This window comes from Strongylocentrotus purpuratus, unplaced genomic scaffold (genome assembly GCF_000002235.5).
Source record: "Strongylocentrotus purpuratus isolate Spur 01 unplaced genomic scaffold, Spur_5.0 spur5_scaffold_9, whole genome shotgun sequence".
NCBI classification, from domain to species: Eukaryota; Metazoa; Echinodermata; class Echinoidea; order Camarodonta; family Strongylocentrotidae; genus Strongylocentrotus; species Strongylocentrotus purpuratus.
In genome coordinates this window covers 675,488-689,178 of record NW_022145615.1, presented here as the reverse complement: position 1 = coordinate 689,178, position 13,691 = coordinate 675,488, and the positions used below count along the sequence as shown (strand labels likewise).

Below are 13,691 nucleotides of genomic sequence, written 5' to 3'. Positions count from 1 at the left end.
TTCTACCTCTAGTCCTCACAATCACCTTGTTTCTCTCTCTCTCTTTCCAGCACCCTTTTCTCCTGCTTTTTGTAATAGAATCCTCTTAATTTCAATCAATAACATTGTGCACCAATATAGCATTACATATTTACATCCTTCTCTCCAGTCTTTCCTCTTTATTTCTTTCTTTCTGTCTCTCCTGCCCCCGCTTTCTCTCTTAGTTGTCTCTACATCTCTTTTCCTACAGTACCATCTTTCCTGGTTTTAATAATCAGCACAAAACAGAAGGAAAAAAAACATGAATTTAAAATTTCCAACAGCACCATTTAATTGCTCATAACATACCGAGCACGAGGCCCAGTACACTCACTTCTATCATTATTGTCCACATTTCATATTTTGATAAAAAATACATCACGTTCCTGTCTACATGACACACACAGGACTAAAATTGGCTATTCCATCTTGATTCTAAAATCCTTTTGGTAAAAATGACAGATATATATATTATAACTACACTAAAAACAAATTTACAATTTCACAAGTTTTACAAAAATCGAATTACAGAATTTCATTTCATAACATTCAAAACAAAGGACAACTTTATCTATAAAGGACATCTGTATGTATAATTATAATCTACAATGTAATTATCTACTATTTTTTTTACTCATGATTCAGTATAAATTATGAATGGAGAGGAGCAAGGGACTTTGAAAAACAGAAGAGTACAAACAATGTTTAATACAAGAGTACAAGACATAGCCACGTATGGCTTTCTTTCTATTATTCTATTCATTATTTTCATGAAACCACAAAATCAAAATTATTCATATTTATTCCTTTCCAAAATTGAAAGACATACTTCCAGACCAATATCCCATGTGTTCATGCATTGTTGAACAAGATCGTAACCTACCAGCAAATATGTCACTGGTTATGTATCAATACAGAAGCATATATTATGAAGCCATCTATAAGATAGGAGTACACATAAGTATACTGGTGAGAATTTTATTGACAAAGTGAATAGCATAAAACTTGATGTTGTGTGTGTGAGAGTGGGGGGGGGGGGGGGTGTAGTGGGACATTGGACCAATCATTTATTAACATACCCAAGATCTAGAGTAGGTATCAGAGCCTTTTTAATAGTGGGATGTAAGCCCATATTGTGTAAGCCTTGACCCTTTCCCCATTTTTATGGAAAGGATGTTGAGGGATTATTTAGTTTTACACTTAATCACTGTCTTACACTTCTGTTCTGTAAAAAGCCAAATGCAAATCCTGTAAAAGATTGAGATTACGGTATATACAAGCATAGTTCCAATTATTACACAAGGAATTCAAGTTTGTATAAAACTGTGATTACCTTTTCACAACTGGTATATTAAAGCAAGAAAAGCATTTCTAACAGAACTGTTTGAGAAAAAGAAATACAGAAGGTCTCCAAAGTGTTTGTAATCATATTTTAACTAATCAGCTTTACAAATCTGGAGATGTAGGAATAGAAATAAAACAACAAAATATTTTACAAAACAAAGCAATTATTATACAACCATATATATACTACATGTAATATCCCACTTGGTGGAATTATTACACAATGACATACATACCACTCAAAATTATATTACGAAGAGAAATGTGGTGGTATAAACAAAATCCAAAAATCCCAACTTTGCATTTTATGCATATAGGAGTTATTAAAGAGATACAGAGTCTTACAAGAAATTTCAGAATGTAAGTCCTGGTAGTGGAATTGCATTTCGAGGGAAACTTGGTTAAAATAATTCAAAGTAATTCTGAATTGTTTATCATGCAATAAATACATATTAACCGCAACCTAATGAAAATCACAACTCCTATTACCACATATCATGTTTGATGCATGTGGTTGATACTATACTTGATTAATTTAATCATCTTTCTTTGCTCGTTACTCTGCTATCAGACACCTTCTTTAGACAAGAGCCATTGAGGAAATATCATGTACTTGGCAGTCTTGAACATTTATTATAACTTTAATTGGATTCTACGAAGTTTCATTTTCTGTCATGATCAGAACTAATGAAAATGTATCATGTGCATGGTAGGGCTTTCAGTATTAGAGAGTATTTATTACAACTCAGTATAAAACCCCATCCAACTGAGTAGCTCAGTTACCCCATTTGACTGAGGTAAAATACTCATTATTGAAAATTCTCAATCTTACAAGAGCAATAGGGTTGTGTGTTATACTTGACCGCTGGTGACCACTGGTCAGTTCGGGGAGTGACCATGCCGGATGGTCAGGTACATTAAGATGTTAGTATCAACTATTAACACAACAAATACTAAGAATATTACCTAGTAACCTAATGGACAAACACATTCATATCTAAACTTCTGATATTCATTACACCTAAAAATAACATGTACAAAACATTAAGATCATTTTTATAATGATACAAAAGAAAAGTGACATAACAGTCACATATGGAATAAAAAATATGTACAACATTAAGGAAAACAAGAAGCTATTCATTCAAATTTAACTTAAATTTGTTAATGTACACATTGCTCCAACACTATTGCATGAAACACATACAAATCATATGGGGCCAGAAAAGTAGAGACTTCAGTCTAATAACGAGAAGTCTTTCTTCAGTACTATGCTCTAAGCACTCATTTAACAATCATTACTTACTCTGGACATGTACTGAACATGGCAAGATAGAGGGAAAACAATTTTAAAAAGTGATACAAATTGAGAAAAAAAATCATAATATACATATAATTTATTACAAATTAGTCATACGTTTTTTGTTCATGATCAAAACAATGATACATTTCATACTGATTGTTGCAGAAACAGGAATAGAATGATAAGCAACAGAAATAGCTAAGAACATCGGTAGAGCTCTTGACTTTCTGCATTCACCATCCAGATTTGCCTAAGTATCTGCCTTCTTATTTTCTAATCTATGTGAGAAAGTTACAGCCAAAACCATAAAGAATGACAATTAATAGAAAGTAGGAAATAGAGATTTACAACACAAGAGGAAGATAGAAAATGACATAAAAGCTTTGCATATTATCATAAAGTAATGTAATGCGAAAGTATATCTGTAAAACGACTACACTAAACAAACTTTTAACGAGTAGCTTGATGTGCACTTCAGCAAAATCATTACCCTACATCACTTTCAACTATCAGTGAAACAGAGGAGAACATTTGGAACATCAATATTTAATTCGGAAATAAATCAAATTTTGGCAGTAATAATGACACAAGCGCGTAGCCATGCACGTAGCCATGCTTCTGTGAATCCCATTTAAATCATGGTTTGTGCAAGAATTCAAATCAAAGAAGGCAAAACACACTATAAAGTGTTCACTTTTATTGACAGGCAGATCTTTGTGTTAGCTCAAGCCTATGAAAATCTTAATTAATACATGATACACATGTAAATGCTCAAAGCATAAACCTCTAAGGCTCTTTCTAATGCATATCGATGGATTCTACTTATAAAGCGGTAATCAGCAGGTCATACAGCACTCTGTTAGTATCAAATTAAACTCTACCCCTAACTACTGAAGGGTATACTTTAGTTCAACAGCATTTATATTGACTTGTTAAATATCATTTACATATATTCAAAAATTCTTTTTAGAATGTTTTTTTGCTTATAACCCCTTTCTCCCCATAACCCACAACTTCCTAAACACTCCATGATATGAAGTGCTGTTAATACCAAAGGGGTATTCACTAAAAAAAAAACTCATTAAAAAAGGAATGTCAAAAATTAAACTCTACCCCTAACTACTTAAGGGTATACTTTAGTTCAACAGCAGCATGCCATAGAATCTACGATTACAAACTATCGCTAAGGTCACAAAACCTAATTAGTTTTTTACAATTAAAATTTTGAACCCACATCAGACATTAAGAGGAGACGTGATAGCTCAGTTGGTAGAGCAGTGGTCGCGTAATACTAATACTATCAAGCATTTATGCTTTCCTGGCAGTCAGGTAAAATAACCACCACTACTACTACTAGAGACAGGTTCTATACATGCCACTTTCTAAACAAGTAAAAATGGGTGTGCATGGAACACAAGTCTGTCTTGCAGAGTATTTTCATATTATTTTTTGATTCCTTCAGTCTCTTCAACTGATAAGCCATACAATGCTGGATAAATTGTTGTAAGTTGATTTATATATATTATCTGGACAGAAATGAGTCTTGAAGGTAATTTGTCCTATTCAATAACAAGTGTGTGGGGAGGGGGATAGGTGTGGGAGGGAGGTCATTGGTAATGGTACATCCTAGTACACATGTCTAAACATAGTTCTCACCAGTTTGTTCAAAACTTGGAGAGGATACCAGGTATGGGGAACTTCAGAAAGAGAAATACCAAGGTAATTTTTCCAGGACGACTTTGATACTACTTCAAACCTGCAAAAAATGATCTGCTTCTCAAAAACCACTCCCCCTCGGATGCTGCAAGGCAAGTACACTAAAATTTAAACTTAACATGAAAGCGGGGCTGCACTACTTGTAGCTACTTGCGCCCTCTATATAGCAAACAATGCCTAAACGGTACCCGTTGGTTCCCCATGATCCCCTTTTTCTTATGTTAATTGAGAGCTTGTTTTATGAGATAAGCACCTGCCAGTTACCACGCAGGGTGATCTAATCCCTCCTGGCCAAACTAGTACAGATTGGCTTTAAGAGTTTCTAGTATTCAAGAAGCCAGAGTCTGCTCTACTCTGAGAAGGCAGGGAACATGGAGATATCTTGAAACTCTTCCACCTGTTGATTGACAGGGTAACCACCGGTGGTGGTGGGTTGACCCTCCAGCATCCGGTAGATATCTGCTGTAAACTCCTCCTGAACGGGCGGGGCTTGCCCCCCTCCGCTAGGATTCTCAGCCGTTGGAGGGGCACTGCTGGTCGCCTGCTGCTGCCATTGCTGCTGTTGTGGCTGCTGTTGTTGCTGCTGTTGCTGCCACATGCTGTGGTCTCTCCGTCCCATGGAGGAGTCTTCACCACGTCCAGTGTATGCCATCTGACTGGCTTGGGAGCCTGCAAACATGAGGTAAACAAGTCTCATATTTAGGGGTTGTTTGGACTACCAATAAACATGTTCAAAACTACAATACAATGAAAGATCTGCATACACAAGACAAGGTATTGAAAATATCCTGATTAGATTTGTTTAGTTAGTTTTTGTCACATCTCAAATTCTGCTTATCATTCACTTTTAAGACATTTTTTTTAAATTAATCTGGCAGGTACAGTGTATCATACATATCTACATGTAGTGTAGATCTGGAAGATTTCATGAGAGTTTTGTTCCTTTTTCATTACCAGAATTCACGACAAACTTTAGTCTAGTAAAATTCAATGTGCAGTACCTTGCAAGGTTTTGTCTTGTTGGTATCCATAGCCCCGCCCTGCTCCAGACTGCAGCTGGGTGTATGAGGGTGTCGGTGATGATGTCATCGCTCCGCTAGTCCTAGAGGGGAAGGGCACTCCTGACTGGCTGCTCGCTGGCAAAGCACTCTGGGTATTCTGTTTACAGAAAGGATAGATGCATAATGATATGCAAGAACAGATACACATGTCAACTTGGCCATATCACTCAGAAACTCAGTATGATAGTATCTTGTTTTTTGTGTAAACATTGTTCCAGAATATATTCTAAAGACAACAAAGTACAGCTTTTAATTCAAGTCCATGAATAATATTAAATCATGCAAACCAATTTATATTTATTATCCTCAAATTTAAATTAGAAAGTAGGAAATTTACATACATTTGGGTTAAATATTATTCACTAACATTTTGAACAGAACAGAGTGATTTTTATTGTATCAGAGTTACAATCCCAAAGGAGAGTAAAACCTAATTCATTCTAACAAGAACAAGAAGAAACACTTATCAACCTCAAGAATCATTAGTTCAATTCTGAAAGGTATAAATACAAGAGGAACTTACTTTCATTTGAGAGGAATACTGTGACGCTGACCAGCTAGTCTGTCCTGAGCCGTATCCCTTACCAGAGTCTTCCATCACCCCACTGCCACTCGCCCCTCCCAGGGAACTCTTAGCACCGCTACTCTCCTCCCCCGCCCCACTCCGCCCATACAGCTGCGGCCCCCTCTGGTGGTAGGCGGAGGAGAATCCCGACGCACCTGTCTCATGGCTACTCCGCCCTGCTTTATCACCCCCTAGGATGCTCTGCTGAGGGGTGGGCTGGGTGGGGAGGAGTCCCGCGCCCCCTCCAAACATCCCCCCAGCGGTAGAGGGTTCCTGGCCCATGCGTATCCCTGTCATAGAGGTATCAGCCTTGGTGCTGGTACTAGCCTTGTCTGCCTGGACTGGGAGATGATCTGTCAAGGTATCTGTTGGAGCGGTTGCAGCGGTTGGGTAAGCATCGTATGCTGTCATAGTAGCTACTGGTTCACCGGGTGCTTTGAGCTTAGTACTCACTGTGCCGTCCATCTCCTGTCCTGCATGAGGCTGCTGGATGTTTCTAATGGAAAGAAAACATTATAAGAGTTTAGCAGGAAATAATGTCATTAAATATGACAGCCTGATAAGAGCCTGAACCTACTGGATACTGAGCAACAGAAAATTCTGATTGATCCAATTAAAAAATGTATGTTATATGAGAATGAAACTGTCCTTAAACAGATCATCATTTTAAATACACCAATAACTTCTATGAGGGCACATCACAAGATTCAGAAGTTAACCTACTAACATATTCTTCATTCATTGGGGTTTTTGTATAGAAGCAGGATGAATATCAAAACCTTTCAACAGCAGCAAATATTTCCACATGGCTGTGAATGGGTGTATATTGAATACAGGCTGATAATAGTTCCTTGAGGCAAACATGTTTTTAACTATTTGACAATTAATATTTGAAAGATCAAACGAGTGCACACCGTAGCCATGATTGACCTCACATAACAGAATAGATTCCATTTCTTACTTGATAGCTTTGTTGGTGCACAATGATAAAGATTGGTAAAGATTCAATCCAATTCAATTTATTTTGCCAAGCAGTAAAAAACTTACAGGGTAAAACAAAAGCAGTATACAAAGTTTCACACAATTACAATTACTAAAACAGATAAACACAGAAATACACAGAATCAATTTACAAACATGAATAATACAAAGAAAATTGCTAAGGCTGGTAGCAGCCAGGGGTGTTGGTTGTTCTTACTTGATAGCTGTATTGGTGCAGACGATGTACTCCACTTCATCGGTGTAAGGATTCTGAAAGCTGAAGCAGCTGGTTCGAAGCCACACCCAGTCTCGACTTTTGGCTTGGAATCGGTACATCAGAGATAACATCTGACCTTTCAACTTTACAGCTGCAAAAAGAAAAGAGATCAAGATTAATGCCTAATTGAATGATGTGATGTGATGTGATGATTATTTTACCTGACTGCTAAGAAAGCATAAATGCTTGTAAGTAAGCAACCAGACGGCCAACGGGTTTAGGTCCTCTCTGAGGATTTTTTTTTTATCCTTCAACACTACAACAGATATGTTCTATACAGTAGGCTTGTGGTTGCACCATGTGAGAGAGGGGGAGGATTGGGGAGTCCTGAAAAGGACTGTTGGTAATCTTTCTTAGCTATGTTCTATTCTATTGATATCTTAACCCAATGACTACTGAATTATTACAGGAGCCACTCAGATGAAGAGTGCCCTCTTAGCCTCAAATTAACCATGATACTTGACAATTCGAGTACATCAACTTGGTTTCAAACTTGGGACCTCGTGAGTACTAGACCACTGCTCTAACATTTAGCCAACGAACCTCCACATCATTGGAAAGGAATTAAAGCCTGTCTGCACTAGTTTGGCCAGGAGCGATTAGACCTCCCTGCAAGGTCATTGACAGGTGGTTATCTCATCAAATCAGCTCTCAATTATCATAAGAAAAAGGGGATCATGGGGGACCAACAGGCACCAATTAGGCATTGTTTGCTATATAGAGGGCACAAGTAGCTATAAGTAGTGCAGTGGGGCTTTAAATGATAAAACAGACAATACAAAGAAAGATAGTCTTAATGATTTACCTTGTTCAAAGCTGTCTTTGAGATGACTTTGATCTTCATTATGATAGAACTCAAAACTAGACTTGCCAAGAAGTTCCTGGGGTTGATAACCAAGCACTCCAGTTACTCTGTGAATCAATCAAAAACAGTTCATTCAAAGTTACATTTGAAAACAATAAGTGCATTTCAGTCACAAATTTATTTTGACACAGTGCTTAAAGTTTTGATTTGAGGTAGGAAAGTGTTCATAAATTCTTAATTCTGTAAGAAAAAGCTTTGTATTTAATCACAGAACATATTTACCCTAGATGTAGAATAGTTTGTAGCTTAAGTATGTATTCAATAGTTATTCATATTTATTGATTACATTCTCATTCATTGCTGTGATACTTTTGTGTGTTAGTGGTACCAGACACGATTAGCATTAAATGCTATTTTCTGGTCCCATTTATCCTTTCAATGTTAACCATTCACATTTGATTTTTATATTGATGTACTTTTTTTTGGATAATAAAGTTCAAACTCAAACTCAAACACTTTATCCTAGCTCCTGAAATACCCTCAAGTCTGGTGTGTTTGGGACGCATTAGGATACTTTCTGGCAATGTTCACACACACTACATTTTGAGGAAAACAATCCTTTCGAATACTGAAGCAAAATTGTTCAGATATGCCAATACTAAAATCATAACCTCTAAAATGGTACTTTTGACATCCATGTCAGTTACAGAAGCATGAAAAAAGCATGCTACATATAAAAGGAATCGTTTAACAATGTTAAATATGAGATGCATGGCCCTACATGTTATCAGTGTCTGTGACATGGTGTAATATTGAAGCTCTAAAACAATTGCACTTCAAAATGATCATGAAGTGCCTCAAAAAAATAAAAAATCTTTGAGTGACCGGTTTTACCATACTTATTTTCCCCAATAGACTGTAGTGTTATAAAAGCTGTTAGGAAAACAAATTTTGAAATTTCGATTTCCAATCATAAATATCTTGATAATCAGATGGGCGATTAACTTGTAAAAGTCATTGGGTTTCTGACTGATGCTACGGTCACAAATGTTCGTACGAACGATAATTTTGTACGAATCTCTGTTTTTCCATTGTCTTCCCGAATTTCCATTGTCTGAAAAACGTTCGTACGGCATTCGTAACAGTTCGTAATGGCATTTGTGACCGAGGCTTGACCTAAAGGTTTATAATTATCATTGCAGCATGAGCTAAATCCAGAATTTTGTTTCAGAATCTGAGACAAAGTTACCCAATCCCTTTAGCTGGAATTTGGAATTAGTCATATTTGTATGCTACAGTTCGATTCCATGTCTTTAAAACTTCAAGCCCGCTTGCATGCCTCACCTCTGATCCACGAATGTGAACTTGCCATCGATGCTGTGTCTTGAGATGAATTCATTGGGCGTACCTGCTCCTCCCAGGTCAGCACAGTTAGGTGTACTGGTGACCTGAAGGCGACCAATGGCTACAAGGCAGTAATGATTGGTACTCGCAACCTCAGCATCTCCTTCCTGAGGCTCCATCTGTGGTACCAAACCTGAGAGCAAATATATTTGATTACATTACATGATTGCAAACATGTACCTGTACTCTACTTACATTCTTTTAAATACTAAATGACTGCATTACATCATTGCATACCTACATTCAAGACACATTCTTAACTCTGTATGATTGCATTTTGTGATCACATTCCTGAATTCGAGTATGTGCTTAAATCTAAATGATCACACCATGTGCCTGTAAACTTGTTTTGCATTCTAATTTCTGCATTCATGTATTCTAGCTACATTCTAAAATCTACATGATTACATAACTGTTAACATGATTTCATATACATGTATTCTAACTGTATTTCTAATGCTATGTGATTTTATTCCTATATGCGAACTACATTCTGAAAATCTACATGATTGCATACCTTGTAAGGTGTAGCCTTTATAGTGGACCATGTAGCATACTACCCTGTATCCTAGCTACATTCTGAACTCTCCATGTAAAATCAGACATGATTGCATTCCTGTTTTTAAACTACATGTGAAACACTGCATGATTGCATTCCTGCATCCTAGCTACATTCTGAACTTGACATTATACCAAACCTGCTGAGGGTGGATAATTCTTGATGTAACCTGTACAGTGGACCAGGGTATACTACCCTGTATCCTAGCTACATTCTGTACTCTCCATGATTACATTCCTGTATTCTAACTGCATTCTAAATTTGGTTACATGATTGTATGCTACGAGTGCATTCAAAACAGTACATAATTGCATACCTGCTGATGGTGGCCAGTTCTTGATGTAGCCTGTACAGTGGACCACGGCATACTGCTCTGTATCTTTTGGAGATCCTAGACTACTCCTGTTCCTCAGATGGCAGAAGCGGCTCATCGTCATGGGATCCACTTGAGCGTTTCCGTACTTCATGCGGCAGATGAACCCTCGCCTTGAGCCCATGCAGAACCTCATTGAAGCTGCACAACAATCATTATCAAGGATAAAATACAAGTTTACAATCAGACTAACTTCAAGTATAATCCAATTCTTATAAAACAAGTCAGAAGTAAAATCATAGAAACAAATGGACTAGTATTGTGGAGAATGTCTTTCATGAACTCAGAACCGGGGCTCTTAAATTCGCCTTAACTGATTCTTATATCTCTTTATCAAACCAAAAGCATTTTCATCACTATTGGATTGCCAAGTACATGTTTTTACTTGAATAACACAAATAATTGTTTCAGAAGATCATGGACAATATGAAGGTTGTAAATGCATCTTATATCCCAAATATACGATAATTTGAAAGTTGTAATTGCATTTAAAGGCATTGTTTAACAATCATCATGAAGTGATTCAAAAAGAGTAAACAAATCTCTGAGTGACCGGTTTTACCATACTCATTTTCCCCAATATACGGTAATGTTGTTTCAAACCGTATGGCAAACAGTTTTTGACATTTCTAATTCCAATCATAAATATCTTGATAATCAGACAGGCGATCGGCTTGTAAAAGTCATGGAATTCCTGACTGACCTAAAGGTTAATAACTATGATTGCAGCATGACCTAAATCCAGGATTTTGTTTAGAACCTGAGGCAAAGATACCAAATCCCTTTACTATCCCATAAATACGATGAAGAAGAAAAATAATTTTGAATACTTACACTGATGACCTTCTTTCTTCACTGTCCCAGCTGCAGATAAACATAGATCAAAAATATGTCAAAAACTATAAAGCTTTTGGTACCATATGAGATTAAATTGAATAAACCAAAGCTATCATATACTTAGATAATGAAGCAAAAGGAAAACATGAATGATAATGATTTTTCTGCAAATTCGGGAGCATTAATGGGGATTCATTTTCATAATGTGTGACTTTTTGTTATTTCTCAAAAGAGCAAAGATAATTTAAGAAGAATTAAATTTTTCTATGACAACTGCTTTGTCAACATGTGCTCCATGCATCATTCCTTGATAGAGGTATTGTGGGGTCATAGGTAGGAAAAGGATTTTAGGTCTCCAGGCTGATTGATGGTGAAACACGTCAAAAGCATGTCTTGCAATTGCCTTAATGTGTAGGCAGCTGTATTTTTGTTTACATAACTTCCATTTTCTAAATAAGTGTTGCTTCTGACTGGGTCAACATCTTGTTCGGGGAAATGACCGTTTGACCAATCAGGTCATCATCCTGTCGGAGGAAATGATTTATTGACCAATCAGACTCACTCTTAAGGTCTAGGATCCGCCCACTGTTATGTGGTTCTGAGGTGGAGAGCTGCTCACGAATCTTGTCTGCATCATCAGTATGAACAAGGTCATAGACGGACCCACCTATCCAATCATTCTGTGTTGGGTCAGAGAGAGAAAGATGAGACATTTAATAATAATAATATCAATGGGTTCTTGTATAGCGCTCATGTCTGTCTGACTTGACACTCCTGGCGCTCCCAATTATTAACCGGGCTTTAGCATGGCTGCCATTACGGCGCTCTAGCATTACAAGGAATTAATTACTGCCAGGTACCCATTTACATCACCAGGGTTGAGTGTGGCAAATGTAGATCAATGTCTTGCCAAAGGAAATTAGTGTCGCGGCGGGACTCAAACCGCGGACCTTGTGATCGACAGTCCGGGGACATATCCACTCGACCAGGACACCTCTACTGATGCACAAGTAAGACTTAAATAGAAATAGGAATAAAAGTGTGGATGTTTACAAGGTCACGACTAGATATGGAGATAAAGAAACAAGGGTGAGTGATATAAAGAGAAAGAAAAGGACCTAAACAGAGAGAGAGAGAGAGAGAGAGAGAGAGAGAGGGTGTATTGCACTGACATCCCAGTTTAGCTGTATGATAAGCTGCCATCGGGATTATTCCTACAAGGTAAAAGGGAGAGAGAGAGAGAAAGGGGGAGGAAGGAAGGGAGGGAGAGAGAGAGAGAGATAGAGAGAGAGAGATAGAGAGAGATAGAGAGAGAGAGAGAGAGAGAGGGATATTTAAACATACATTTAGAGAGAGAGAGAGAGAGAGAGAGGGGGGATATTTAAACATATCGCTCCTATTTTCACGAAGTGACGGTAGTGAGGAAAATCTGCACGCAAATTGTATGCGATTTTCATTCACTACCGTCACTTCGTGAAAATAGGGACGATATATTTAGAGAGAGAGAGAAAGAGAAAGAGAAAGAGAAAGAGAAAGAGAGAGAGAGAGAGTAAAAGAGGATGAGAAGAAAAAAGAGGGACAGGGAGTATGACAAGGAAATGGAGATGGGTAGACAGGGAACATGACGAGACAAAATAAATTGGAAAAATTCTTTTGGAATGACAGAAACAAAGTATAAGTGAAGGGAAGAGGGGTTGCTCAATACATTTTCTGTATGTACATTCATATTTAATTATTCTAATTCAAATTCCTTTCTTTTCTTCTCAAAAAAGCCATATTTTTTTCTAATCATGAAGCAACGATGGCCACGTTCATCTTTTAAGTTTGTTTGACGTTTTCATGGACATAAACGCTTTACCTGAGGTTGATTAAGGACTGGCGTGACGGAGTCTGAGACGTAAATGATCCTCCCACTCTCACATGACGTTACAAAGAGGAATCCATCAGCAGCCTTACGAAAAGAAAAAAAGACATAAACATGTTTCCATCATTTGATAGGCAATATATCCATCCTGTCTTTTGATTGGCTTCTCTTTCTCCTCCCCCTTCTCTAGAGTCATGTAAACTGCATATTCTCAAGTTATTAAAATGTAAATGGTGCTTAAACATTAAAGAGCTTTTAACTTATTCTAGAAATCTCTACAGATTTTTTGAAGAAGAATAAAAAATGCCTGTGGATTTATTCATTCAGAAAAATTATGATTGTCCATGCCACTGTACCTATCACAGAAATTATAGATGGGGAACAGTATTTTCTCACAATAGACTTCTTATTAAATGTACAAGTTCTGCACACAAAATAAAAGTACATGATTTTATCTGGATAATGTACATGCAGGTAACATATTTTCAGTAGGCATATCCTTTGGATCAATCCTAAAATGTAACATTCATCCTTTCTGCCCTTTGGAAAGGATGTTTAATGAAGCCCCCCCCCTCCCCTTGAGG

At 37.2% G+C, this 13,691-nt stretch overlaps 1 protein-coding gene across 4 annotated transcripts in view; it reads right to left on the bottom strand.

The window, feature by feature from the left end:
• Positions 1-285: 285 nt before the first annotated feature.
• LOC576033 (aryl hydrocarbon receptor nuclear translocator 2) overlaps positions 286-13,691 on the bottom strand; it is a 29,186-nt gene continuing 15,780 nt past the window's right edge. For all 4 annotated transcript variants that reach the window (XM_011681679.2, XM_011681680.2, XM_011681681.2 and 1 more), the window contains 10 exons: positions 13,102-13,194; positions 11,806-11,923; positions 11,241-11,270; positions 10,350-10,547; positions 9,415-9,607; positions 8,071-8,177; positions 7,206-7,356; positions 5,966-6,503; positions 5,383-5,539; positions 286-5,050 (listed from right to left, as the gene is read on the bottom strand). In XM_011681679.2, coding sequence (XP_011679981.1) covers positions 4,731-5,050; positions 5,383-5,539; positions 5,966-6,503; positions 7,206-7,356; positions 8,071-8,177; positions 9,415-9,607; positions 10,350-10,547; positions 11,241-11,270; positions 11,806-11,923; positions 13,102-13,194 — 1,905 coding nt within the window. In that variant the 3' untranslated portion in view covers positions 286-4,730. The remainder of the gene's footprint in view (positions 5,051-5,382; positions 5,540-5,965; positions 6,504-7,205; positions 7,357-8,070; positions 8,178-9,414; positions 9,608-10,349; positions 10,548-11,240; positions 11,271-11,805; positions 11,924-13,101; positions 13,195-13,691) is intronic.